This window comes from Copidosoma floridanum, unplaced genomic scaffold (genome assembly GCF_036245765.1).
Source record: "Copidosoma floridanum isolate Cflo_tuat_1 unplaced genomic scaffold, Cflo_Japanese_pri ptg000009l, whole genome shotgun sequence".
NCBI lineage: Eukaryota > Metazoa > Arthropoda > Insecta > Hymenoptera > Encyrtidae > Copidosoma > Copidosoma floridanum.
Genome location: NW_028321886.1, coordinates 4,173,186 through 4,200,073, shown reverse-complemented (window position 1 = coordinate 4,200,073; position 26,888 = coordinate 4,173,186). Strand labels below are relative to the sequence as shown.

The following is a 26,888-nucleotide window of genomic DNA, read 5'->3' as shown; positions in this document are numbered from 1 at the left end:
GCGTAACTTTACGATCGAGATGAGTCTGTTCTGCTTCGATATTCGATACTACAATTTGAAATTTGAGGTTGTATGTTACTGGCTTTAGTGGCGTTTTTGTTTCAATAATTCGGATGTCAGTGTTATTTTTTGCTTTAACATTGTACATAACAGACATCTAGGAAATTCAGAATTGTTGAAATTATTGATGCTTTCACGTTTGCTGTCGTAATAGACCCATAAACTTGTGATATATTTGCTAAACTTATATCTCAAACACACTCCTTAAGTAAATAGTTTATTTGAGGTTGACATTGTTGACAGTGTTGACACTTTAACAGCGGAAAACCATACGTAGGCACGATTGACAGTTGGACGGAAGTCAAATGCAATAGAACGCGGCTTCATGCATATCCGCAATGCAGCCTCATGCAGTAAATGTAAGAGATACTTGTGGGTTTTTTGAAGATAAAAAAAGGAGTAGGTTGAAACTATATCTATTACCTACCTTTATTGCACATTTGTGTTAACAGTGAAAAATAATTACAAACATTAAATTATTTGCTAAATATTTATTAACTTTATCTTTATCAATATTTGTAAATCCGTAATTAAACGTAATTGCTATCTCGAATGTTTTGTATCTTAACTGTAGTAAAATTTTATCTAATCTACAGAAAAAAATTTCTTGATCAACTAATGCAACTCAACATTTGGCTAATTAAAATTTTTTTTTCAACTATACTATTCATTCATCAATGAATTTAACTCCGAAAAAAGGATGCCGCAATTTCAGATTTTTTGGAAAAGGAACAGTTTCCGACTTTTCACATGGTACCTTGTTTTTTGATATTCCTGGAAGTTTTTTTCTCACACTGACAGTTCCAGATGGTTTTATATTAACTGAAAGTATTTATGTACATGTTACTTATCAATTTAAAAACAATGTAATTTTAATATTTGAAATATTTATTTAAATACCTGCTCTGTATTTGTTGGATTCACTTTCAATATTAAAAATACAGGTAAGACTAGATTTATTTTCTCTATTTGCAGTGCAATATTTGTCTTCACCAATTTTAAAACTAGATTTATTTCCCAATTGCAAAGTTTGCCCTTTTAAGTGTAATGGATTAATCTGCAGAATAAGTTCAATAAAGATTCAAATTAGTCCTCCAAACCCGAAAGGGACGGAGTATGAAATAAATAAAATAAAGATTCAAATTATTACAACAAACTTTCTCTACTAAATTCAAACCTTACAGTTTTTGGTATTTCAACAATAAAAAATTCTTCATCATCACTACACTCATTGTAAGTAAAAGTAGTTCCAGCATCACACTCTTCATTTAATTTTTCTTTTAGCAAAAAGTCATCAAGCTAAAAATAAGAAAAAATACAATATGAATATTATAATTAAATCGAATAAGATTAATTAAAAACAAATGTAATTAAAAAATAAATTATGATAGAGGTAACAATTGCCTGATACGTACAGTATGTGGTCTAGGTACTAGATCTGAATGAGACGATTGAGTACATTGTTTTCCATCAGGCTTTTTGGCTAGTTTACTCTTTTTAGAGGGGGATCTTGACATCTTCGAATTATTATTACTCAGTACATTTAAGGGTTCCACAGATTTTTCTGCTTCATTTGATGCAATAGTATTTATTTCAGTTTTCAAATCTTTTGTATTGAAGGCAGACATTTCACTGTATATACATATATCTATATATATACATATATCACAATAAAAAAATTTACTGCGGCTTTAATATTTATTTCATTGCTAAGTAGCAGATAGTCAAATAAGTTTTACAGTTCATTGTACAATTTCAAATGCAAACTTAACCTAAAATATAAAGATTTAAATTGAATTAACTCTTATTCAACACCCTTCAATCTATTTAAGATAAAAAAAAGATGTGTTTAAAAAATTATTATAAAAAAAAAAAACCAAAAAAAAATAAACAATCAAACAGAATTTCTGAAATAATAGGTATAGCGTAGGTTGTACACACGTTAATACATATACGACAACAATATGTGGTCTCTCCTCGAGACAGTCGAGAGTCGAGAATCGAAATTCTGACCCACAAAGCGGCCCCATCCTCAAAAGTATGATGTATAAACCAAGGCCAGAAAAAGGCCGAAAATGACACTTAATCATAACTTATTATTATCTACATATAATTGATTAGGATGCAGCTGGTATATAGTAATGGCCATAATTATAAGCACTTCTTTAGTATCAAAAAAACTCGTCACCAGCATGAAATATGACAAAAATATTTCAGATTTCCCACACGAGTCATGACATTTTTCACAATTTCTGTGAGCTGCGGCTGGTATTACTTTTTGACAACTCTCGGGCCTCAGTAGGTATAAGCTTTTGGACGACTAATCGCGTTGGCGAGTGACACACAAAATACTTACTTGACCTCATTTTTTTCGTCGGAAATTGGAATCAGCAACGATTAATTATTTATTTTTTTTAGGGGGGAGTATATTTTTTTAGGGGCCATTTTCGGGTATGGTAGAAGACTTAGAAGAGTCCCAAATGGAGCAACTTTTTATTTTCTTTCCATTGAACTAGGTTGCGACAGTTATATGGTTTGGATCATATATGGCACTTTTTATATTATTCCTATAGGATTTACGCAAATCATGACGTTTCTCAATTTCTGTATGTGTTGCGGCGGTAATTTTTTTTTATACGTACCTATTTTGGGCCTACTACGTTCCTAGACCGTAAACGGCCCAAACCCACACCCACACACCCCCATTGAAAATGAAACCCATCAACTGAACCGAACTGACGTCGATATGAGCGCCCTCTACTCTAGCGCAATTATCGAAATTTAGAAAACATATATATGTCGCGAAATTTACCAGTGTTTGCGAGAAACGATTCGTGGTGCTAAGTGTGTGTACGAAGAATCCTGTGTGTAAGTTGTAAGTAAACAAATATCCGCTACATCGCGACTATTATGGTGTTATTGTACCGAATGGCATAAGCGGGCTTTGTTAATTAGACGATCACTTGCGCAAATTAACAAAAGTAAGTCAATCTGTGGCCCCATACGTGTTGATCCGAGTAGATGCTCGATGGTTACCGCGCGCGTCCGGACGAACGAACAAACGAAGTCAAGATTCGTCACGACAATCGAGGAAACTCAAGTATTTATTAAGTATATTCACTTCCGTACGACTTTACGACCAAGCCCATCAGTAGCAGCTCGACGAGTTTATTGAAGCCGCATTCTGAGCTCTCAATGTTCTTGTAATTTTAGTGTGAAGCAGCGGGCTCTCTGTCTCGAAATGTTTGCTCTTCGCCTTTCCTGGCCTAATACCCACATAGACTCAAATATCTTTACAATGAGTGGGTTTTGGTAAATTAAGGTTAAAAGCTACAGCTGACTGAATCTGCTGTTCGGTGGCTCGCCCTGATCAGGAGCCATGGGTGACTGCAAGGTGGTGTGCGCAGCACCACACTTTCTTGATCTTCTGCTGTATTGCTTCTCGTGCAAAAATAATATCCGTTGGTTTTGTTATTGTCCTTAGGTATCGACTTTTCAACTAGGTACTAAACTAGTATCTACTGGGCGCGACTTGTTTTGACAATACAATTTGGAAATTTCGGCTCTAGTTCTCGGATATTGCTAGATGTCAAGTATCGTATCAATCAATTAAATCTCCCCTTGCCTGTAATACACGAATATCATATCTCTTTCCTGATTCCTGCATAGATTCCAGTACATACAGGTACATACAGGTATAAAAAACATTACATGAAGATACACGTATTATCGTGTCGTCCAGGTTGTACTTTCATCTCATCAGCTTTGCTCCAAAATGCAGGTTGCATTGGTATAGCTGCATTCTTTAAGTTAGCCTGCGCCAGGCGCGCAGTGAGATGCAACACACACCTACCCTACCTATCTAACTTCGTGCGTGCGTGAGAACACTGCGAACAAGTAATACTACTATATACTTACACTCGAAGAGAAGAGCTCTAGAAGGAAAGAGAGAGAAATAAGTGAAGGGAGAAAAAATATGGGGAAAAATGCCTGTGTTGGTTATTGCTCCATCTCTTTCTCTCTTATCCGTAGCTGTACTCTCTACTCTCTCTCTCTCTCTCTGGAGGTTGCTGCTGCTGCTGAATGCTGATGTATGTTTTTTTTTCTCTCTTGCGCCTGCAGCTTCTTTATTTTTTCTTCTCGTCCTTCTCCCTGTTTATCGTGAGCGCGCTCTCTTTCTCTCTCTCTTTATTTACTATTATTGCTACTTATAGTGTTATTGCAATACTAGTATGCTAGTTTCATATACGTATACACACATGCACATAGGTATCTAACTATCTATAGCAGCAAAAAGCCAACACATCCACGGTTGAGTTGAATATTGGGGAATAAGTAAAACGAATGAGGGAGAAAGAAAGAGAACGAAAAAGCTTTAAAGCAGTATAGTGTGTTGGCTAGCTATATAGCCGTCGTCTGGCTGACTGGTTCATGAGTTTGTGTAAGTTTATAGGTACTATCCTTTATCTCTTGTCTACTTATATGTGTTTTCATTAAGCGTGTATATAGTACCTATACCTTTTACACCACGATAGCTGTGTTTGTGTTATTCAGTTCAGAGTTCAGAGCATATGAAATTGCACCTTACGTATAATAGGTATACTATGATACAATGTATATCTACACTGAACCTAGTGCAACATATATAAATGTGTGTACACCTCCCCACAACTACTTATTCGGTTAATCTATCATTTTTTACTGTTATCATTCTTTCTTTCTTTCTTTATTTTTTTTCTCGACCAGCGAGTCATCTTATGTACAGCTTTGTATTTAGTTGTATCATTCTTGTCTCATTATTACCACAAAATCCAACTTGTACTTTAAAAAAAGTTATCTGCAATGGGAAAGGGCGAATTCACTAGAGAGCGGCGGGCAGGGTCTAGGACGTAGAGGGGGAAGACAAAGGTGGACGTTCTTTGGTGCGGGTGTGTATAATACGTGTAAATATGTGTTATAGCTGGCCTTCCATCTCTGTCTCTGTCTTGTTCGTTTTTTTACACCAGACCAGCAGCAGCAACATCAGCACACCATCCATAGTCACCAGCTAACTTAAGTATATATAACAGCAGCAAAAATGCGAGTGAGTGAGTGAGTCAGACTGTGTGTATGTGTGTGTGTAATAGTTCTGTGACGCGCTGAGGCCGCTGAGGAAAGAAGCAAGAGGAGAGAAAAAGAGAATGCTTACTATATACATATGTACATAAAATACTCTATTGGGTATTATTGCGTATATTGTGTGAATCGTGTCTGTGTATTCTGTGTAAAATGTAGGTACCTATATATAATATAAAATGTGCGCTGCTCTGATGCTCTCTTCATCTTCACTTCTTCTTTCTACTTTCTACAGATCTGCTTCTGCTGTTATACTGTGGGTATATTTGTACGTGTGTGTGTGACTGCGTGATGTTGAGTTGATTGATATACTTAGTGTTGCTGTTGATACATCCCTTATGAACTTAGTTATACTACTGACTTACTCTCTTACTTCGGTCGTAATTCATTAAACTACAGTGTGCAGTTCGGTATATTTGTGTGACTTGTGCGGTGTATGTGTGTGTGTGTGTGTATACAGATCTACACTATCTACACTGTAGATTCTACCAGATGTATGTTTATATACACCTATGTGCACATTCATACAGTTACAGACGCCATCAGGACAAGAAGGTAACGACCGCGAGCGAGCGAGTGAATGGCAAGAAAAATCTCAGGACTCTTTTCCGTGGTCTGCATGTCATATGTACTCAAACCCTGTACTTACCTATCAGCTGTCACAAGAAACGAAAGCGAGCTTTTGGCTAGTCCCGAGTCCCAAGGGTATAATTTTAATTGGTACCTTCTTTTTCTTAACAATCGTGTCGTATAACTTACACTCTGACATCAACAGTTTTTCTATAGTACCTATCGGTATAGCAACTATCTGTAAACGTCAAAGTGTTGTCGCAACAGCGCTTATCATAGTGTTCAATCCAGAAATGGGTGTCAAGTTTTTAATACTATTTAAATTTACCCACACACAAATAATAAGGAGAGAAGCAAAATAAAGATAAATAAAAAATAAAAAAACAGGTTCGTGCAGCAGTAGTATTAGCAACAGCAAGTGTGGTGTGTGCATGAGTTGAGTTTGTGTACTTACTGTATGTACATCTACATACGTCTTAAAAACGTGAAAGGCTTGTGTTATTACAGTATCTCAATAAGTACTGCAAGTAACAGCAGCAGCAATAGCAAACTGTGCGGTTGTTTTTGTCTTTTCATTATCTGGTCACTTGAACTATTATTATTATTGTTGTTTTTATTATTATGATTATTATTATTATTATTATTATTATTATTAATTTAGGAATCTTAGCATACAGTACTGCAGGATCAGGCAGGATCTGCTTTAATGCAATGTATTGTTTGTGCATAACAACTCCTTTTGACTCGTTCATTTGTGAAAAAATATCAATCGTGCATACTACACAACACTTACTGTTGGCCTCACAGTAGTGCTGGTAAGAATATCAATTGAACGTTCTTCAAGCATCAGCGAGAGCAACAGCTGTTTCGGCTCACATCTCATGTATAGTGACGAAAGCTCCAATTTTTTAACCCATCCTAGCAGACAAAATTTTACTGAAGCCAACTGTTCAAACTGTTAAAGCTGTTTTTTTTTAATGCCAATGATTTTTTGGTGGCAGTGCTATAATGGCTGCTGCTGTAGTGCTACTTGGATAAAGCAATGAGCTCGTGAGTAGAAGAATTATTCGTTTGTGTTAGAGTAATAGCGCGATTAAGTATTTGACAAGAGAGAGTCCCAGTTCGCAAAATACCCTGAACATAGAAGTTGTATTTCTATGTTGCGTGTCCAGACTAAAATCAGCGGCAGTAGCAACTTCTTCTACACCACACAACCTTTTTTTTCCTCCCGATGCCATTTTATCCGGTACTTTTAAATTGTGTTTACTTATCGTCTCTCCTTTTGGCGCGATGCACAACAAACAACACCATCCTTCTGCTGTGCTCTGTTCGTGGAGGGTCAGCTGCAAAGATTATCAGTTGATTAACTCATTTTTTTGCTACTTATACTACACAATTTTTGGAGATTAACTAAGTCAATTGATTGACTAGCTACCTAGTGAACTTGTGAAAAGTGACCGCCAATTACGCAACAGTAAACGTGCAGCTCATGCAAAAGAGGTGTACACTAGGTATATCTATTTGGTCATAGTCATCCGTAGCCCCTCCTGAATGTTTATCATCATAAAGATTATGCAGTTTGACAGTTTTCTATGAACAGTTCTGGCTAACATTTTATGTTTTTTGTTTTACTTCTTTTTTAATCGTCCAACAGTGTTAGTGTTCTTTCACACTTTGCGAGCTGAACGTCGTACAACTGTATTGTAATAAAAATATCGTTATCGTGTTTCTACTGGTGTTGGTGCTAGTGCTGCTGCTGTTGTTTCTGCTAACTTGTCTACGTCTATTTCATGTAATTTATGTAGTCGGACCGTGTGCTGTTGCTGCTCTGCTGCTGTCGCGATACTCTTTCTTTTTTACATGTATATATATTCGAAAATAACCAGATAAACGTGAGCAAACGATCATCTCGCGGCCGCATCCCATTCCAAGGAGTTATTTGGAGTCAACTGCCTTTACCTTAATATTTGTAATACTTAAGTACTCACTTCATACCTTATACTTGCACATTTTTTAAAATACACTCTGTGTTTTAATGTAACAAGAAATCATATTTTAATCCTCTTCTCCCATTAGCTTTCGTTTTCTTGACTCGATCTGTTGTGGCTGCGAATTTCGGGGTTTACTATATTTTTATTTTTCGTTGAAGAAAAAAAAATTGAGCTTACTGCAAAATTATCGTCCAATATTCGACGTCGTCGTGTTGAGTAATCCGCTGTTTACAAACACATTTTGCGATGTGTGATGCATAATTTCATTTTAATGGATAAATTTGTTTTCTATGTCTTACTTAGAGTGTGAATACTTCTTGCTACTTAATGCTAATATTTAAACTTTCATTTGAATGATATGTGGATATTTTTTTTTGTTTAATCACTTGACCCTTTTTTTTATTTTGTGTTTTGCAATTACTTACAAATAGGTTAAGTTGTGCTCATCTCCTAAACTTATTAAAAAATTGGCTTTTATTGATCATACACATATTTAATAAATTTATTTAATTAAAAACTTATTCATTCTCTCTTATGTAAGATCCATCAACTAAATGTTTTCTTTAAATGGTATGTTTGTGACAAAATAATCAAATTTAGGAAACAGTTGTGAAATTAATAAATAGGATATTACAATTAATTTCATCAATTTTCACAAAAGAAACAAATTTATTCATTAATTGATAATATTTTTTTCCAGCAAACGTATATTTGTTATCATTTTAATTGACATGCATTTTTTTTTTTTTTAGATTACCAGATACAATAAGAAAATTCAGACACACTTCTTTGCAAGAATAAAGATTTTTGTAAACTATCTGAAGTGAGTAGTTTTACATAATCATCCATGGTATTATTACAAATTGCATTTTAGAATAAGTAGTTTATAACTCATTTGTAACATAATTTATTAATTTTATCATTTTTTGCCATACCAAGTTGGAAAATTACATTTGTCATACAATTACAGGAATCCGGATCTTTAAAAAAAAAGAGATTTTCTTGATTGTTAAGCACAAGAAGACAACGAATAAAATGTCAGTATTGAATCAGAGTGGAGATGATGTGGTTGAGTGTCCACTATGTATGGAGCCACTTGAAGTTGACGACCTAAATTTTTTCCCATGCACTTGTGGCTATCAAATCTGTCGATTCTGTTGGCATAGAATTCGAACTGATGAGAATGGACTGTGTCCTGCATGCCGTAAGGCGTATTCTGAAAATCCTGCTGACTTCAAGCCCCTCTCAAAGGAAGAAATTTCTAGGTATGCGTCAATTGGTTGCGATGTATGACACAAATTTATCATCTACTCTGAACGTCTATTACTCATAATGTGTGATTGTTTAGGCTAAAGGCAGAAAAAAGATTAAAAGATCAGCAACGGAAACAGCGCGTTACTGAAAATCGTAAGCATCTTGCAAATGTAAGAGTGGTCCAAAAAAATCTTGTTTTTGTCGTTGGACTGCCAATGCGTTTAGCAGATGCTGATGTACGTGAAAGAATTAATAATTATTAAAAAGTTTAATGCTTCACTAAAGTACTGTGCTAAAAAAAAAATTTTTTTTCAGGTTCTGAAAAAACATGAGTATTTTGGAAAATTCGGAAAAATTCACAAAGTCGTTATAAATCAAAGTACATCCTATGCGGGCTCACAAGGTCCTAGTGCATCAGCTTATGTGACATACCAGGTAATGTTTACTACATGTCTAACATTCATGGCAAATTATTGCCAGCACTAATTAAAATTAGTCTTTCTTTCAGTAACTATTTTAACGATCAATTTTTTGTATTGTGTATGCATTAGTTACATGTTTATTTTCTTTTAAACCTCAACAGCGTCAAGAAGATGCTCTTCGAGCGATAGAAGCTGTAAATAATATAGTGGTAGATGGTCGGACGATAAAAACATCCTTAGGTACCACAAAGTACTGTTCGCATTTTATGCGCAATCAAAGTTGTCCAAAACCAGATTGTATGTATTTACATGACCTTGGAGACCAGGAGGCATCGTTTACGAAAGAGGAAATGCACCAGGGCAAACATCAGGATTACGAAAGAAAGCTCGTGCAATCTCTACACATCAACACTGCGTCACAACGGTAAAGTTAATTACACGTAATCAAATTAATTTTAAATAATTCTACTTGCAAAGTAACGAGACTTGAATTTTTTAATCTCTTCAGCAAACCAACACCTTCACCACCTGTGACTGGAGGAGTCGTGAGAGAAAATGGGCCCAACACCCAGTCCAAAGAAGCGTGGCCATCGTTACAACCAGGCCAAACAAAAGGTGTCTTGAACAGTTGTCGTATAATTGTCTTTAAAATTTATTTAAACGCTTCTTGCTCTCATCCACAATAATGTGAAATCCATTTATGTTACAGATATTCAACCAAATTATAAAGAATCAACGTCATCCACACAAACAAACAATGTGGTAATTAATGAAAATTGTACAAATGGCACTGCGCAAAACAATTCGGCATCGTCGTCGCAAAAACAGAACAATAACAATAAAGGGGAAAGTGGTGTGAGTACCAGTAGTTCCTCGCGGCGGGGTAAAAGTAACAGCGAAAGTAAAGCTCAAGCAGCGCGGAATAAACACAAAAATTCACAAAACAAGGAAAAACATAGTAGTACAAAAACCCCGTCGCGATCCGAGTTAACCGCCAACAATGTGATGCACGGGCAAAATTCGATGCAGCCTCAAATCAATGGTCAAAACGAAGTTGTGAATTCTAATGTTGAATCAATACCCGTGACTACGACGACAATACCCTCAACAATGATGACTTTGAACAGTGAACTAGTGGTACAAAAATTAAGTGCTAAATTAAATACAGATCCAGTTAATCAGCAACAGCCTCAACTAACACAAATAGTCTTACAACACAAGACGTCAAAATTAGTGCAACAAATCCAAGATCTCAAGATTAATGGCATTGTACAAAACGGAGATCAAAGTCACACAGAAAGTCTTGATTTCATGGTGGAGATCCAAAGAGAGGGTAGTACACCAGCAAGTACAGTATCTAGTTCTGAAGATTCCAATGCAAATCATCAAGTGGAACGTCTAATTGAATCTAATGAAGAAATAAATAACGCAGCTATTTTAGGTAAGTTTTATAAAACTATGAATTTTATTAATTAATGTTATTCACGTACTTTGATAATTTTAATTCGTTTTCTATTGACTGACATTATTTTGTTTTTTTTTTATATTTCTTTTATACTTAAATAGCTTTTATTAAGCCTGAAATTTACAAGTTCAAGTTTTCCAGTCGAATTAATCCAGAGATGTTTGAAAAAATTAATTTTTAATTCGGACAGAAGTATTGATAATTTTAATGTCACGTTACTATAAACATAAGACAAGTTGTTTTGTTTGTAATACACACCTTAAATTAAATTTATTTTGTCATTAAATTACAGGTACTTCCCCAGCAAGTACAAATTCATCACAAAGTTTAAGTCAGCAGCCACCCCCAGGATTACATTCCACAAATATTGTTAGCAGCACTCAGGCGCAACAGATCAATTGCAGATCTATTTTTCAATCGGATAACAATAGTTTCTTTAGTTCAAATACTTTTCAAAAGATTCCTACCAGCACGACGTCCACTCCTCCAACGTCACAAACAGGTGAAGAAAGCTGATATTTTTAATTTAACCAACATGATTTTTGTTGAAAATGAATGTTACGTTAAAAATTGATATCAATATTGTTTTAGGAAATGCAGGAGTTGATTGGGCGAATTCAGGAATCGCACCAATCCCTGATTCTTTACCTACAGTGTACTCTAGCGAAAATTGGCAAGCGGCTTTTGGCTTCCAGACCGAAATCACGCCACGGTCTTCTCTTCACATTTCGCCTAAAACAAGTCCTTCGCCTCCTCCCCGCATATCTTTCAGTAACGAAGATTTTGTCAATACTGAGGATACATATATGAACGCAACTCACTTTAATACTTCATTAACGGAAAATCCGGCAAATAGTATAGCATCCAGTCTGCTTGCTAACACACCCGCATCGAAATTTATGACGGACTTCCAACAAAACTCGTTACAACCGAGGTTAGCCATGCAGGTGAGGCTTATTTTTATAATTTTAATATCCTGTCATTCTTACAATTACATGCTTTTTATAATGATGAACAAAAGTCAAATTTAAACTAAATGGTTTTCAAAAATTATTTATGCAAGATTTTAATCTTTTTTTTTAATCTTAAACTACCACACTATTGATTCCAAAAAAAAAAAAAAAAAAAAAAAAAAAACAACCACAAGAAAACAAAATACCAAAAAAAAATCTGTTATATCATTAAATTTCCAAAGAACACTCAAAATCAAGAAAATGGTGATTATGTGAAGCAAAATGGACACGCGACTCTAGGTGAATTGCACAAACAACAGGAACAACATCGACAAGTAAATTCGGAAGTGATGAAAGCGGATGATGACCTGGGTTTTGATCCATTCCACGAGACGCAAAAAGCTTTGGCAGAGCTCATGGAAAATGAAATACAGATTCAACAGCAAAGGTTGTTTCAACATCAGCAACAGCAACAGAGAGAGCGAGAAGAACAGACGAGAGTACAGCATCCACAAAATTCGATTGGTCTCGCTCCACATCATTTTCCTCAGGTATCTTTACTAACTTAACATTTTTTTTCAAGTAAATTAAGTTGCAAAATTCTATCTGTTAAACTTTGATAATAAATGTATTTTCATTGTACTGCATAAGGAAATGTTCAGAGTATGACTAAGGCTTAATGAAAAACACTATGTTCTTTATTATTACTTTCTCTACACACGTTATGTACTCATTAATTTTGGTGAAATCATTTAGGTGACTCATCTAGCACATTTACAACAACAGCAACAGCAGCAACAACAGCAACAGCAAGCTGCCCACCTACAAAATTTGCAAGTTCTTCAACAGCCTCACTCGCTGATTTCAAGACTGCCACAATCGTTGCTGCAGCCACAACAGCCACCACAGCAGCAGAACGGAGGTGCGCAAAGTCCAGTTCAAGGATCAGTTACTGTTGCCAGTCTTGGACAAAGAAGTAGGTTACCACCTCCAGGATTCCCAAGCTCGACGCCTAATCACATGAATTCTTTTGGCCTCGGCATTCCTCGGCCAGCTCCTACTGCTAACACTCTTTCAGGTTGGCATCAAGCTATCTAACTTTTAAAAAAATCATTATTTAATGTTATGTTAAGGAAACGATAAATGAAAAAACCAAGTAGTTGAAATGGCGTGAGTGAGGATAGCTTCGCTAAAATAGTTCAACCATTAAAAAACTTTCTAATTATATAGTAAAAAATATCTACTATAACATTAAGGTGGTCTGAAATAATTACATAATGTTTGTATATACATGATTCGGTTTTCAGAATAACTCGGGGTATTTTTACTCAAGTGATTAAGCCCAAATTAGATACTTAACTCCTTCTGCACACTATAACATGATTCACAATAATACTTTCAATAACAATTTATTAATACTGCATACTTGCCTTCACGAAGTCAAATAAATGCTCTTAATCGCAAAAATGGCACAGTGCGACAAAAAAAAATTTAACAATGCAAAGGTACTGATCTTATAAGGAATTAACAATGTTACATATTGTACACAACGGTGGTAAATTAATCAATCTTGCCTCATGTGCAGGGGGTTGTACGCCTTTTAGTGCAGACCTTTATGTATTGCCTTTACTCTTGTTGACAAGCCTTTCTCTTTACAGACTTGCTTATGTCTACAGGTAGTAAAATACTGCCGTTCGTGAGTCATTCTTCTGGAGTCTTGTTCACGGGGGCACAACAGAATTCACAAGCCTCGTTTCTTCAAAACCAAAATTCTCTCCTCAATTCTCAAGGTAATATCACGCAGAAGCAATGATGACGACTTGTGTAATGAACTTTGCCTGACACAATAAATTTTCACAAACAGGAGTTAGTAAATGTGCCAGCGATACGATGTATACTTTAAAAGATTGGTGCGATATAAGTACTCAACAGCAGCAGCAGCAGCAGCAGCAGCAGCAGCAGCAGCAGCAGCAGCAGCAGCAACAGCAACAGCAACAGACACAACAACAGCAATTCCATCACCAGGCGCTTTATCAGAAAGCAAGCTGGAACAACTTTGGTTCAGTTTCGGATTTGAATCCCATTGATCCGGCCATCGTGAGTTCCCGGCTTCTTCCATTCCAGAATGCTACGACTAGCAACACATGGCAGTTTTCTCATGGGCACTCTTCACACAGTGTGGCTCATAGTAATCAACAGGTATTGAAATAGTAAATTAAATTAATGAGCAAAAAATACTTTCATGTAAAATTATTAGGTTTCAATTTTCAGCATATAATTTTTATTAGTTGCATGAATGTATCAATAATAATAACTCACAGCACTGCTGTATACATAAATAGTATAGAGATCAAAAAAATTGCTTTTGCAGGAACAAAACACCAGTCCCGCTCAGCACTGGGCAATGCAACCACCACCCGGCTTTGCTGCCTCAACATCAAGCGTTCCTCTGAATGTCCAGCAGACGACGACAGCTGTTCAAGCGCACACAAAGTTCATCTCAGTGGGATCAGAAATCGAGAGTAAGATTCATATTTTAATTAGTATAATAATTTAATAATTTGCATGATTATTGAAACACTAAAAAAAAAAAATTAGTCCTGTGTTTTTTAGCGTTTAACATTCATGCATGTCATACAAAAAATTTGGCTTTTCTAATAGTTTCTTTTTTCTTTTCTTCAGATATTTAGGTTTGTCGAAGATAAAGGGGAAAAAGTACTAGCACGGCGAAGAGTGCAGCTTTTTGATATACAAAAAAATATATATATATATATATGACGATAAAAGTCTGGAAAGCAGCAAAAAATATAAGTCAATAGCATACGTTTTCCCTGACTTGTATCTACGTCTGTTCCCCCATTCCGTAATATTTTATTCGCATTCAATGAATATTTAATATTTACTGAAAAAAAGAGAATATATGAGTTAATCGATTAAACAGTTTTTTACTTTCACTTTATTGTATTTATGTATCCTGAATATGTTAAGAATATTGCAAAATTCTTAAACTTCTGAAATACTAAAAACTTGAGTTTGAGGCGTTGAATTAATTAGTCAGTGAATGCACATAGTTTTGATCATTCAAGCTAAATACAATTATTTTCCATAGTAATTGAAATTTTGTATTATCATTGAAAATAGTTGGTATTCAAAGGGGACCGGAAAGAATGTAAATGAACGTTGCTGCAATTAAGATTGACTTAAATAGAATGAAGAGAGCTAATTGATTTTTGAATTTTTTTCATCTACAAGCACAAGTGTACAATATGTAGAAAAAGTTTACGGGCTCTACAATATTATTTTTTGTACATAAAAAATAACCTTTTTATTTTTTGTACATAAAAAACAACCTTTTTATTTTTTCTTATATAAGAAATTGACGATTAAAAATTAATTAAATTCCACTATTCAATTGTATTTAGCAGTTGAATATCTTTATTAGTTGTAAAAATTGTAAAATTCTTTAAATATAACTAAAATTGTTCAACTTTTAAAATAAGTCATTTAAATTATTGATTTTTAAAATCAACGCCAGTCTGTAAGCGTGTGAGCTTTCAACTATTTCATGAAGGAAAAATAATTAGTTTTGGAAGGGGGAGAAACTAAAACTGTAAGTTGATTTCATTACATTAATGTTTATTGGTTTTGATGTGGATGTGTTACCAGAGTTTGAATGCTACCAACAGTAATGAACTACAGAAGTGGAAAAAAAGGTATTGAACATCATTGGTGTATGCACAAGACTAAAAATTAAACTTCAAATTTATGTACATGGAGTACATGAGCTTTCAGTTGTATCAAACAGATATAATAATCAGTTTGACAGCTGTCGAGCACACTTGTAAAAAGCTAATTCTAAAAATGTTGTAACTAGTGATTATTTTCGCAAGTTGCAACTCTAATGACGTGAGATGTAAGCAAGTGAATAATTAGACGAGATTTGGAAAATTTAGACGATTGCATGGATTATATTATTTTTGTGCAGTGGTCAATCAAGTCTAAAAATTTGACAAATACTTTGGGGAAGTACAAGAACATAGAAAAACGTTAATATTTCAGTACATACGGAATATTATTGAGATGAGGGATAGTCGGAAAAATATATCTATATACATACAGAATAAGAAAAAAAAACCTTGAGTATTCTATCACTTATTTCAACGTACTTTTTATCACCACAATAAATCCTACAAGTGCTATAAGATGTTTGATGAGTTGATATATAATTTTCTGTGATAACTGCAGAATACTATTAGAAAAATTTATTTTGGAAATATTCATTACGAATTGTTTTACTAATATTAAGCTATTAGAAAATCAATATAGTAGTTTATTTTGCTTAAGAATTAATGACTGAATCAAAGCAAAGTATTATTTAAAATCGAAATATTAAAATAATTTTTTAACCTTTTAAAATGGAATGTTTCAGTTACTGTATTGTATGTACCGACTGTTGGTAACAGTTTACACAATTTCAAATTTTTGTGATTTATGAATTTTGTGATGTTAAAAAACACAAATAAGTATTTCAGTGCTAAATTTTCATAATTATATTATTTAATTGGTCAATCAACCTAAAAAGTTCGTTGAGTGGTCAAGAATTGGGTCCTTTACCTTACTTACTATGAAAATTATGGAAGCTACAAAGAAATAGGCACCCATACAGTTTTTTTTGTTTGTTTTTTTTTCACAAACTTTTATAAAAAAAACGAAAATTTAAACATTTTAATTATTAAAATAAAAGATAATCATTGATTTTCTGATCACAAGGTAGTATTTTCACATTCTGTATCGAAGTCATCACCGAGTTTTTTTGATTCTAAATTTCTCCGCACAAGTCCCCAAAATGACGTTGGTTTTAATTTTTTGTCTTTTATGACAGTAAACAACCAACCCATGTGGATTGAGCAAAATTTACATTCTACGATTGTCCATGCATACCTGTAATAGTTTTAACACGATTTTGAGTGACAATATATAAGTAATATGCCATTTTCCACGGAAATGAATCTAGGGAAATAATTACCCGGGAAACCAACTATAATCTGGCGAGGGTCTGTCATCATGCTTTTTAAGGTTTTTGGCATGATAAAGAGTCACAGTGTCATGAGTGTAACCACCTGCATTACAAAATGTGTTTTGTGGACCATCTTGACTCATTGGAAATATATCTGCATGTTTTCCTATCACGTTTTCACAATTGTGGCAGACAAGTACACGATCCTTTAAGTTAAATGATTTATTCTGTAATGCAACCCCAAAATGGTGACAGTTATAATACAAATAATTGCTGCTTACTTTTGTCAAATAATCCAATTCCCATTGTAATCTTGAAACAGCGCAATCGTATGTTAATAATTTGATTCTCTCTGCATCACTTAATGGTAAGTTTTGTGCAACCCAAAAAGACAAGTCTGTTGGATTCATGGGTATAAAACTGCCCCCTAAAATTATTAAGATAAAAAAAGTAAATAAAAAAAAATGCACTTTATAAATTTATTAAAAAGAGTCTGAAATAACTATACTGATTTCAATAAACTGAAGCTGTTGCTTAATAGCATGGGAGAGCCTATGTGAATCATACTGCCTATAAACAAATGCTGGCCAAGAAGTGTTCATGGATTCAAATACTTCTAAATGATCTTGTTGTTTCTGTTCTTTGCCATTAATAGATCTTAAGCTGAGATGGTCCATAGATCTTAATCCACCAAAAAGTGGATGGGAAAGTGTTATTTCTGGCATTATTTTGACATCTGCCAATGTTCTATTTGCTCCCTAAAAGTAAAACAGCATAGTAAATACAAATTCAAATTCTCAAGAAATGATGATGCTATATAAATGAAAATATGCATATTTATACTTCTTTGAACTGTAGAATCTTAAAACGTTGCCTGCCTTTTGCTTTTATGCGTAATCCTTCTCCAGGACTGCTACCATGTGAAAATTCATAAATCTCTGCAGTTGTGCCAATATTTTCAATCTTATTTTCGTGATAACACAGAACACCAAAAGTACGATTATCTTGAATACACTTTTCTAACATAGTAATGATATTTATGTTAAATACTGCTAATGGCAACGTTTGACCAGGAAATAATATCATAGAATCTTTTATTAGCAATGGTAAGTTTAAGTAAATTCCTTCATCTAGGATCGTTCTGCCTCTCAACTCTTCCAGATTGGTTCCCAAATACTTAACAATGAGATTTTTGTTAGATAAATAAGTAGCTCATACTTTTGTATTCTTGGCAAATAAATATGTCACTAATTTGAATTTACTAATATAACTTACAGAATGGGATACTGGTAATGATAAATCGAAATCCTGAGGAGCTTGCTCTGAAGTAAATTTTTCATTTTCGTCATCTGTAGTACTATCATTGCTCTGATGAGAAGAGTTGTCAAACGTTAGTACTTGATTATCTGCGATTGCTGCTGCACCTGTACAGGGCACAACAGTCATTAAAATTACAGATTATTCGTTGATTATTAAAAAAAAAACGATGACAAAAAGTAAACTATAATTATTATATAGTTTCAAATCTATTCGTTATTCTTAACCTAAAATGAATGAAAGGTAAGAAATGCTGAAGTCGGTGAAAATCAGTAGCAACAAAAGGAGTACCTGAATCACTACTTTCTTGCGATGAATTCCTTGACTCTGTGTCGCTGTCATTGTTGATATCCATGTTGGCATACCTATTTGCATCTCACAACACAGAATAGAGAGCTCCAGACATTTTACTTCAGTAAATCGATGATTACTTTTCTTTCTTTAAAACTGCGTACCGTTACTAGTAATTATACAAATAAACATGAACATTAACAAAACGTTCAACCTAAGTGACACACTACCCTAGGAATTACGTCTTTACAAGTTGGGATAAAATTTTAACACCACTAATATGGTAAGTAAGGGTTGAATCACAAATGGAACTGTTGAATTAACAGTGACCAAGTGTGATGTTAAGACAAGTAAAGAGTCGAGTTGAGATTGTTGGGCGTACTTATATTATTCACAACCATATAAAATAAAAGTAGGTATAAAAACACAACGTATATAGTACGTAATACGTACGTATTATAGGGTGTATTATATATACTTGCTCGGCTTAGCGATCCATCAGAGCACTCCGGACTCTGGATATTCCGGATTTTTCAGAGCCAAACACCTGTCCTACTTATAATAGCGCACACCCGAGACCCGAGTGACGAACTGACGAGTAACTCCTACAGTCGATATATCTATATATTTACTGTCTTGGCCACTTAAAAAATTGAGAACACACCACTAAATTTTCAAGATTGGTGAATACTACAAAAATGCTCATACGTAAACTGGAAAAAAAATTAATTGTAAATAAACTATAAACAATAAAAGCTCACTTTTACTGCACTGCAGTTTATTTTTACTTGAATCTAATTGAAAAATATCAGGAGGATCGTTATAATTAAAAAAAGCACCTGTCAAAAATTATATACATGTATCACATAAGTTACATACAATAAATCGTGGAAAAAAGAGTCTCAAATCTCTCAACTCTTGGTAAATTTTTTCGGTACTTATAAAAGTTTGGATTAAAGTATATCACTATACTACACCAAATCCACACCTGCAGAATTGTACATTTAAATTAAAGACAATAGATAAGATGTAATAGAGTAGGCGATTGAAAATGAGAGCTAAAAAAATAGTATAACTATCATGAAAATTGATGAATGTCATGTATTTATATACCATACAAAAAGTTAAGTTTTATTTTTAACATAAATAAAATGCTGTACTGTGTGAACGTTAACAAATTTTTGTTATTTGATCCCAACGAATAATGATGAAACTTTTGTAGTTGCGTGATCATCCTACGCTATCGTATTTATTGTACGCTATAAAATTGTTATTTTCTTCCATGTGTTACGGTAGATATCCGAATAATTTATTTTTTTTTGTTTATCTATGTTACAGCTGGGTATATAGGTAAAACATGTATGTAAGTACATTCGACTAAAATTATAAACACAGTGTTATACAATTTTAATCAATCGCACGAGCAGAAAGTTGTTAAAAAATATCTCAATTTTACGGAAATGGCAAAATTCCAATAAAAATAAATATTTTTTTCCAATTAAAAAAGAAACATCTATAGTTTTTACCATGTGCATTTTAAAAGGGTGTGTGTGTACATGTGCAAAATAAATCAACTCATATTCGACTGTATCGATGCTTGTCGCGAGTGATTGATCAGCGCGTATACGCGCAAGTATAGTTGGACACTTAGAAATGTGTCGAGTAAAAAATGAAATCAGCTGGAAAAGCCAACGGGGGCGCGAGAAGTTAAAAGAAATACAAAATGAGAGAAGCATATATTTAGCTATAATGTATACCTATAGATACTATCGCGAAACATATGTCAAAAGTCAGATAAGCAGCGCGTGTGTTGGGCGAGAGAGAGAGAGATCGAGTAAGTACTTATAAAATATAAGTGCAACATAATATACGTAAGTTGCGGGCCATCCATCATATATATGCGAGTCGATGACAACAACGGCATGTGCATCGTACATGTGTGTGTGTGTGTGTGTTTGTTGCCGTTCGAATCTAAAATTTACGTAATAAAACTACGAGAGGGGGTTGCAACAAATGACGAATCGAATAAGAGAGGGAAATGATATGTGCACGCACACAATAACCAATAATAACACATATATGCGTACGGTCAAGGATACGATGCTGCGAGAGATGCCGATTTGTAATTGCGAAGAAGTACCTACTTGTATTTGGAACAATAGTCAAGTGCAGTACACCGCTAGGAGCCGGCGACCGGGACCGTTTATATATATTTTATTGCTCCGTATGATTGTACACATATACGTGAGACCTTGTGTGCGCGTGTGTTTTTATATGCACACCGGACTACCGCGGGAGCCGGTAAAAGTCGCGGCTACGCAACTGTGCAACACAATTTTAACCAATCAATTTATTAGCCCGACCTGGTATAATACAACTAGTATAACACCTTAGCTGCTTCTTGTTTTTTTTTTTTTTTTTTTTTTTTATATATAACTTGGAGAACAAATTGCTTTCATAAAGCCGCAACCGTGAGATGTGCGTTTATTGTTGTAACAACCTCGTGTGACTATATATATTTGAGAAAAACGGCATCATCGGGTAATGAAAAAGTGTAGCCAATAAGATGAACAAGTTACGGGGAAATGCATCATCGGCATCGGTGACCAGTTGCAGTCGAAGCATCCCCGTGTCAACCGCACTCGGCCCCGACTGTCGTGGTCATCGTCGCTGTAACCATCAGGAGCAGCTCGACAGCGGCTCGGAGAGCGCTCCACTGCTATCCTCGAGTTGTTCCCAGCTCCAAGACATGCTGCCGTTTCACCGGGGCGACTCCGAGACCAGCGACTTTGATTCAAGCTTGGCCGGCAGCTCCTCCAGGTATTGTTACAATATATTTTTTCTCCTATTTTATGCACCGTTATTGTTTATTCTTATTTATCTTCGATGTTACTCGTTTCGGAGAATCTATATAGATTGCTTTTACGTACTGATAAATAAAAAAACAATCACGATGATGATAATATATCTTATCCTTACAGGGTCAATAGAACGATGAAAAGTCGTGGAAGGAGCATTTATGATTCGATACAAAATATCTTACTGCCAAAACGCTTGTTGTCTTCTCCCCTTTTGGGTCGTGACAGAGGGGTCCTGCTGGAGACGGCCCATGCCTCGTTGCCCAATAATCTCCTGCAGCGCGACAACTGCTACGAAATTTTGGTACTAAAACTAATAATACAATACCATTATGTACATCGTTAATTATTATATTGATTCGACTACACGATATTTATATGTGTGTCATGCGTGTTGTCAAAGCTCTACGAGGACGATGTTCTTGGTGCTAATGATTCTTGGGATGAGAAAAATAACGCGTTGGATGGTCTCTTTGAGGCATCCGGTCTACCGGTCAAAATCAACGCAGACAACCACGCGATAAAAGACGTCGAGCCGAAACAAAGTTCACTAGTTACGATGTAAGTTTTGTTGCTTTTATATTTTTTATTTCCATCAATTGGTAACACTTCGAATCACAAAGTTGCGCCCGAAAAACACTAAGAAGAACAACTTTTTTTTTTTTTATCACCCCAATACTGTTGAAAAGAAAATAAAAATAATCTTACACGCGACAAAATGTATAGAAAGTTTTTTTTTGTCATCATGTATACTATACACTATACGTTGATCATTTTCTGCTTTTCGAGATACTGTATTTGTAACTTATATAGTTTTGACGCTACGTGCAATCTTTGTGATTAAATAATTTAATAGTAATGACGAGATATTCCATGCATTATATACGGTATATTTGAAGAAATGCATATTTCATCATGCATGCATCAGCTCTTTCTGGAAATGCCAAATAATTATCACTTAAACTGATTCAAATTTACTTCAGAACCATGTTTTTGTATAGAAATTTTTTAATTTTTTTTTTTTTTTTTTTTTTTTTTTTTTTTTTCAAACATCTCACTCATGATTACTTATTTCACTAACTTTTTAAATTTAAATGAACGATTGATTTTCACAGTTTTTCCGTGTGGAATACGATCCTAGGCTCGTCTTTGCTGACCATGCCATGGGGCATTTACTTGGCTGGTTTCATCCCCGCCGTAATCCTCATTCTCGCGATGAGTGGCTTGTGCCTATTCACAGCTCATAAATTACTACAAGTGCGCAAATATTACGGTAAAAATTACTGCTAAAAGCGTCAAGTTAATGAGATATGAAAACTGTTGTAATAATAACACATAGTTGCGTGAATGATGTTGATGGGATACTCTATTAACCCAGATAGATAAATTCAATGAAAATACACGAGTACTTCGACAAAACTAACGCATGTTGGAAAATAGCCGATAAGTTTCAGATTCGAAACGCGTGATTCTTTTAAATTACGCCCAAGTTTTATTTTCTTTTGCTAGTCGATCAACCATTCATCTACTGCACGTACACGAATGAAAGAGCTTTCTTGTGAGAAATTTATACTTACCAGTGTTATAAAAATTCACAAGCTTAACAATCGTGTACGCCAATGTAAAAGAGATGAACCTCGAAATCGATCATTTGATTAATGAAGCGTGCAAAATGTTCTTTTTTTTCCGATTTCACGCTAACTCGATAAATCTCGAAAAAACAATACGAGTGACAAAACTTTGGTACGAAATCGTTCAAGTACGTTGTTTTTGATGGTCGAGACGTGAGATAACTGCAGATAATTAAAGCTTTCGTGAAATCACCCGTATATACCGAGCTGTTAGTTGGAAATTTTTCAATGACGTTTCCCATCTCGCGTTACAAATTATGCAATAGCGCTACATCGATCGACACACAATATTTAATACAGAGGAGAGAAAAATACATATTTTCCTATGTATCCGCTGAATTGTTTATCTATTATTGAAGTCACCCGATACATGAAACTACACGCATATATGTATACATCTCACTTCCAAGACCTCATTCCCAACATTCATGTTGTTGCTTCTGTATTATATACGTTTAATAAAAATTAAGTTTTTCATTTAAAAATCCCTGTAAAATTCAAAAAGCGCCAAATTATCATATTAATAATTTTTTTACAGTTTTTATGCCATTATTCCAGGTGGGGTAGATAAAATCGAAGTTATGGAACTCAGTCGAGTTTACCTCGGCTCGTGGGCCGAGCGTACCGCCAAAATCTTCAGCATCAGCGTACTCTTGGGTGCTAACATAGCTTACTGGATTTTGATGTCCAATTTTTTGTATAATTCCGTAAACTTTTTTTACGGTAAATCTTCTACCTGCCCCTACTATTATTATTACTATTCACTCGTCTCGAATGACGTATATAATATATGTATATAATATATTCTTGAATTGTGCAGATATTTTCTCCGATGCGCCGTTACTGTTCAGTCCCAACAATAATAGTACTAACAACGACAATTTTAGTAATAAAACCAATGGAAACGGTACGTATAATATATATATATATATATATATATATATATATATATATATATATATATCAGTGAAAGGAATTAAAAATATCAGGGTTTAACAATAACATGATTGTATCGATCGACAGTACTTTGTCCCAGGGAGGAAAATTTCAACAAAACTATGAACTACGAGAAATCGCACGATAGTCTGGGACCGATGTGGGATCTGTACAAAACGGTTCCGATAATCCTCGCTTTTCTGGTGTTTCCACTGCTAAACTTCAACACGACGACTTTTTTTACGAAATTCAATTCCCTGGGTGAGTAAGAAGAGATAGAGAAGAACGTGGCGCGAGAATTAAAACCGTTTAAATAAATCTGGGGATGGTTGCAGGAACGGTGTCAATCGTGTACTTGATGATATTTGTGCTGTCCAAGTGTGCCTCCTGGGGAATCAATATGGATAAGTCCGCGTGGGAAGACAGTTGGATCCTCCGCTCGACGTTTCCGGTTCTGTCGGGCATGCTGTCTTTGGCATTTTTCATTCACAACATCATCATAACAATCATGCAGAGCAATCGTAATCAGACAAAAAACGTAAGCCAATAAGGATTAATCGGCGATACCACCATTGATGCAAATTATTTCTATGTTTCAGGGTCGCGATTTGAGTATCGCTTATCTTCTCGTCACTGTCACTTACATCGTTGTCGGAATAACTTTTTTCGTTTGCTTTCCACTCCCAAAATCATGCATCGAGGACGTAAGTCGCTTCCTATTCTCTCACGTAATATCAATTCAACTAAACAGTAATTTGATACCTTTAATACTTAATACATTCATTCATTTCAGAACTTGTTGGATAATTTTCAAAAAAATGATGGCGTCACTGTAGGAGCACGAGTCGTTCTTCTGTTTCAATCGTTCACGGTGTATCCACTTTTAGCTTACATGCTGAGAATTCAATTATTATCATCAGTTCTGAAAACCAGAGAGTGTCGTACTTCTTACGTCTTGTTTGTTAATTTCGTCATAGTTGCAATTTGCGTTTTATTTGCCATATTTTTGCCTCACGTGGGAACCATACTAAGGTATACTGGAGCTATAAGTGGATTGATTTATGTTTTTACTTTACCTAGTTTACTACATTTGATGATTACACGTATACAAGGGAAAATTAATACATTTAATGTTTTTTGCTACCTGTGTGTGCCAATTATCGGAATACTCAATCTCATAAGTCAATTCTTTATCAGCACCACATAAAACGGAACTATCGAACTACAAAGTTAATAACTTTTAAAACTGTTAAACATGTTGATAGTGGTTTTGTAATTTTATATATTTTTTGTACATATACATACAGTATAGATAGGGTTTTACATATTGTAATAAAATTTCACTGTCAAGTATTATTCACTTTATTACAGGATAAAGAAAAATAAATAATTTACTGACAGTGTATATTTATTATCATAATTACTGTCATTATCAATAGAATTTATTTTACTATAATAGTATAGGTTGTATAAATAATTTGAATGAATGTACAAAATAAAGTTATATAATATATAAGTTGGTCTACTTCAAAGGAGTTTCATACACCCAAACGGCATCGACACCTTCGCCAATAATAACAATTGGTTTATAATTTGGAAGGGGGAATCGGCAAACCACTATTGAACAATTGGGCTTCAACTCTGACTTGAATTTTTCTTGAAGCTCGTCCATCTTAAATCAGAAAAATATTGTTTTCATAACTAAACTATTTAAAATTTTTATAAACTCTGTTTTTACATGGTCCTCAATTACCATTTCTTCAACCCCAAAAATGACAACATTATCATACTTATTTAAGTTGAATTTCCACAAATTTTTCTTAAAAAAGTACGTCTTTGATGATAAACCTTGAGCAAGTGCAAAAATTCTGGAATAATAGACTAGCCATCGGTTAAGCTCTACTCCGTGTGCTTGAAATCCGGCCTTAGCAGCAGCGACAACCTTAAAAACGTATGATTTATTCATATGTTACAAATTCAAACTGATAATCACAGCAAAAATTTATTAAATCTCACTATGCGACCATCACCACTTCCTATGTCAATAAGTGAGCCAGAACGTCCCTTTAAAGCTTGCAAGATATTTTTAACTTGTTCAGTTGTGGCAGGAACGTAGGGTAAGCATATCCTTCTGAACCCTGGGGCGACAAACGGAATACAAACAGTAGTAATAGCCAATCCAATTCCTCCTGTTATAGTAATTTGTAAATAATTTCTCGTTTAGACTTTAAATAAAAAACACTCACAAACACAACCTGTGATTCCCGCAAGAACAAGTGCAGTAGTTTTTGACGTTGCTTCTTTTCCTACGCTTATAGATTGCATTAACTCTTGTTCCATCATGTAAATTCGTAGGAAATTCTCATCATTTATTTAAGTATTCCTTGCAATGAACAAGCGAGGTTATAGTGTCACATTTGCTACTTCCAGTGAGTTAAAAAGCAGTTACAAAAAGTAAATAAAGTCGAGAAAACAAGCAGACGGCTTAAAATTATTATAAGCCATATATAAGATAAGTAGAATATTTATGGTTTTGGAGGGGTGCGTTCCGTAAACTCCAGCAGTTAATCTTCAAGTATCTCGGTATCCTAGATGACATTTGAGTGCTGGGAAAAGTATTGCGTGTTATCTCTCTCACACTAATAAGTTATCTACACATTATCTAAATACTTAAGTTAAACGGCCAGTGCTTACGGAACGCATTCGAGGTCGGTTTAGGATAAAAAAAATAGGATGTTAACTTGCCGCAAATAGCATATAAATGTCATATTTTCATTGTCTATCTACAAAATTAGTTGCGGCTGGTTTATAATTGATTACATGCCTCTACTGTAAGTAGTTATGATTTTCGGATCAGCGCCATCTAGCGTTGCGGATTTTTGAACTAAAAAGTGGCCCTAAACTTTTGACACAGAGCAATTGAGCTCAGAGCTATTTAGTCAATTACAAACCAGCCGCAACTCATAATGACGCTATAAAATAAAAGAATAATAATACATGTATTTTTG

The 26,888-nt window shown here is 34.5% G+C and overlaps 4 protein-coding genes across 7 annotated transcripts; 1 reads left to right on the top strand and 3 right to left on the bottom strand.

The window, feature by feature from the left end:
• Positions 1-671: 671 nt before the first annotated feature.
• LOC106640492 (uncharacterized) lies at positions 672-1,918 on the bottom strand. Its single transcript, XM_014354557.2, has 4 exons — positions 1,476-1,918; positions 1,243-1,359; positions 961-1,117; positions 672-882 (listed from the first exon to the last, which is right to left on the bottom strand). Exons 1-4 carry the CDS (start codon positions 1,686-1,688, stop codon positions 728-730), a joined length of 642 nt encoding a protein of 213 aa, XP_014210043.2. The 5' UTR covers positions 1,689-1,918; the 3' UTR covers positions 672-727.
• A 953-nt stretch (positions 1,919-2,871) lies between these two features.
• On the top strand, positions 2,872-25,374 carry Cnot4 (CCR4-NOT transcription complex subunit 4). 2 transcript variants are annotated; one of them, XM_089589677.1, is made up of 22 exons: positions 5,737-5,895; positions 8,489-8,559; positions 8,707-9,001; positions 9,085-9,226; positions 9,306-9,425; positions 9,574-9,836; positions 9,921-10,027; positions 10,122-10,853; positions 11,170-11,379; positions 11,469-11,824; positions 12,073-12,381; positions 12,587-12,828; positions 21,117-21,275; positions 21,437-21,617; positions 21,717-21,874; positions 22,429-22,586; positions 23,503-23,667; positions 23,765-23,851; positions 23,968-24,141; positions 24,216-24,418; positions 24,480-24,584; positions 24,674-25,374. In XM_089589677.1, the coding sequence occupies exons 3-22, from the start codon at positions 8,772-8,774 to the stop codon at positions 25,085-25,087; spliced, it is 4,515 nt and encodes a 1,504-aa protein (XP_089445803.1). In that variant the 5' UTR covers positions 5,737-5,895; positions 8,489-8,559; positions 8,707-8,771; the 3' UTR covers positions 25,088-25,374. The 2 variants fall into 2 exon arrangements, with proteins under 2 accessions (XP_089445804.1, XP_089445803.1); XM_089589678.1 differs by lacking the exons at positions 5,737-5,895; positions 21,117-21,275; positions 21,437-21,617; ... (6 more) ...; positions 24,480-24,584; positions 24,674-25,374 and adding exons at positions 2,872-2,935; positions 13,489-13,620; positions 13,695-14,029; positions 14,202-14,352; positions 14,513-15,206 and having other exon boundaries at positions 12,587-12,908.
• On the bottom strand, positions 16,511-19,003 carry ohgt (E3 ubiquitin ligase component cereblon). 2 transcript variants are annotated; one of them, XM_089589679.1, is made up of 8 exons: positions 18,909-19,003; positions 18,456-18,624; positions 18,123-18,271; positions 17,691-18,023; positions 17,356-17,605; positions 17,129-17,274; positions 16,857-17,053; positions 16,511-16,771 (listed from the first exon to the last, which is right to left on the bottom strand). In XM_089589679.1, exons 2-8 carry the CDS (start codon positions 18,517-18,519, stop codon positions 16,594-16,596), a joined length of 1,317 nt encoding a protein of 438 aa, XP_089445805.1. In that variant the 5' UTR covers positions 18,520-18,624; positions 18,909-19,003; the 3' UTR covers positions 16,511-16,593. The 2 variants fall into 2 exon arrangements, with proteins under 2 accessions (XP_089445805.1, XP_089445806.1); XM_089589680.1 differs by having other exon boundaries at positions 18,934-19,003.
• Positions 25,167-26,543, bottom strand: LOC106640803 (ATP synthase subunit C lysine N-methyltransferase). 2 transcript variants are annotated; one of them, XM_089589681.1, is made up of 4 exons: positions 26,127-26,543; positions 25,897-26,018; positions 25,634-25,822; positions 25,167-25,552 (listed from the first exon to the last, which is right to left on the bottom strand). In XM_089589681.1, exons 1-4 carry the CDS (start codon positions 26,221-26,223, stop codon positions 25,403-25,405), a joined length of 558 nt encoding a protein of 185 aa, XP_089445807.1. In that variant the 5' UTR covers positions 26,224-26,543; the 3' UTR covers positions 25,167-25,402. The 2 variants fall into 2 exon arrangements, with proteins under 2 accessions (XP_089445807.1, XP_014210437.2); XM_014354951.2 differs by having other exon boundaries at positions 25,172-25,552; positions 25,897-26,069; positions 26,136-26,541.
• Positions 26,544-26,888: the final 345 nt, after the last annotated feature.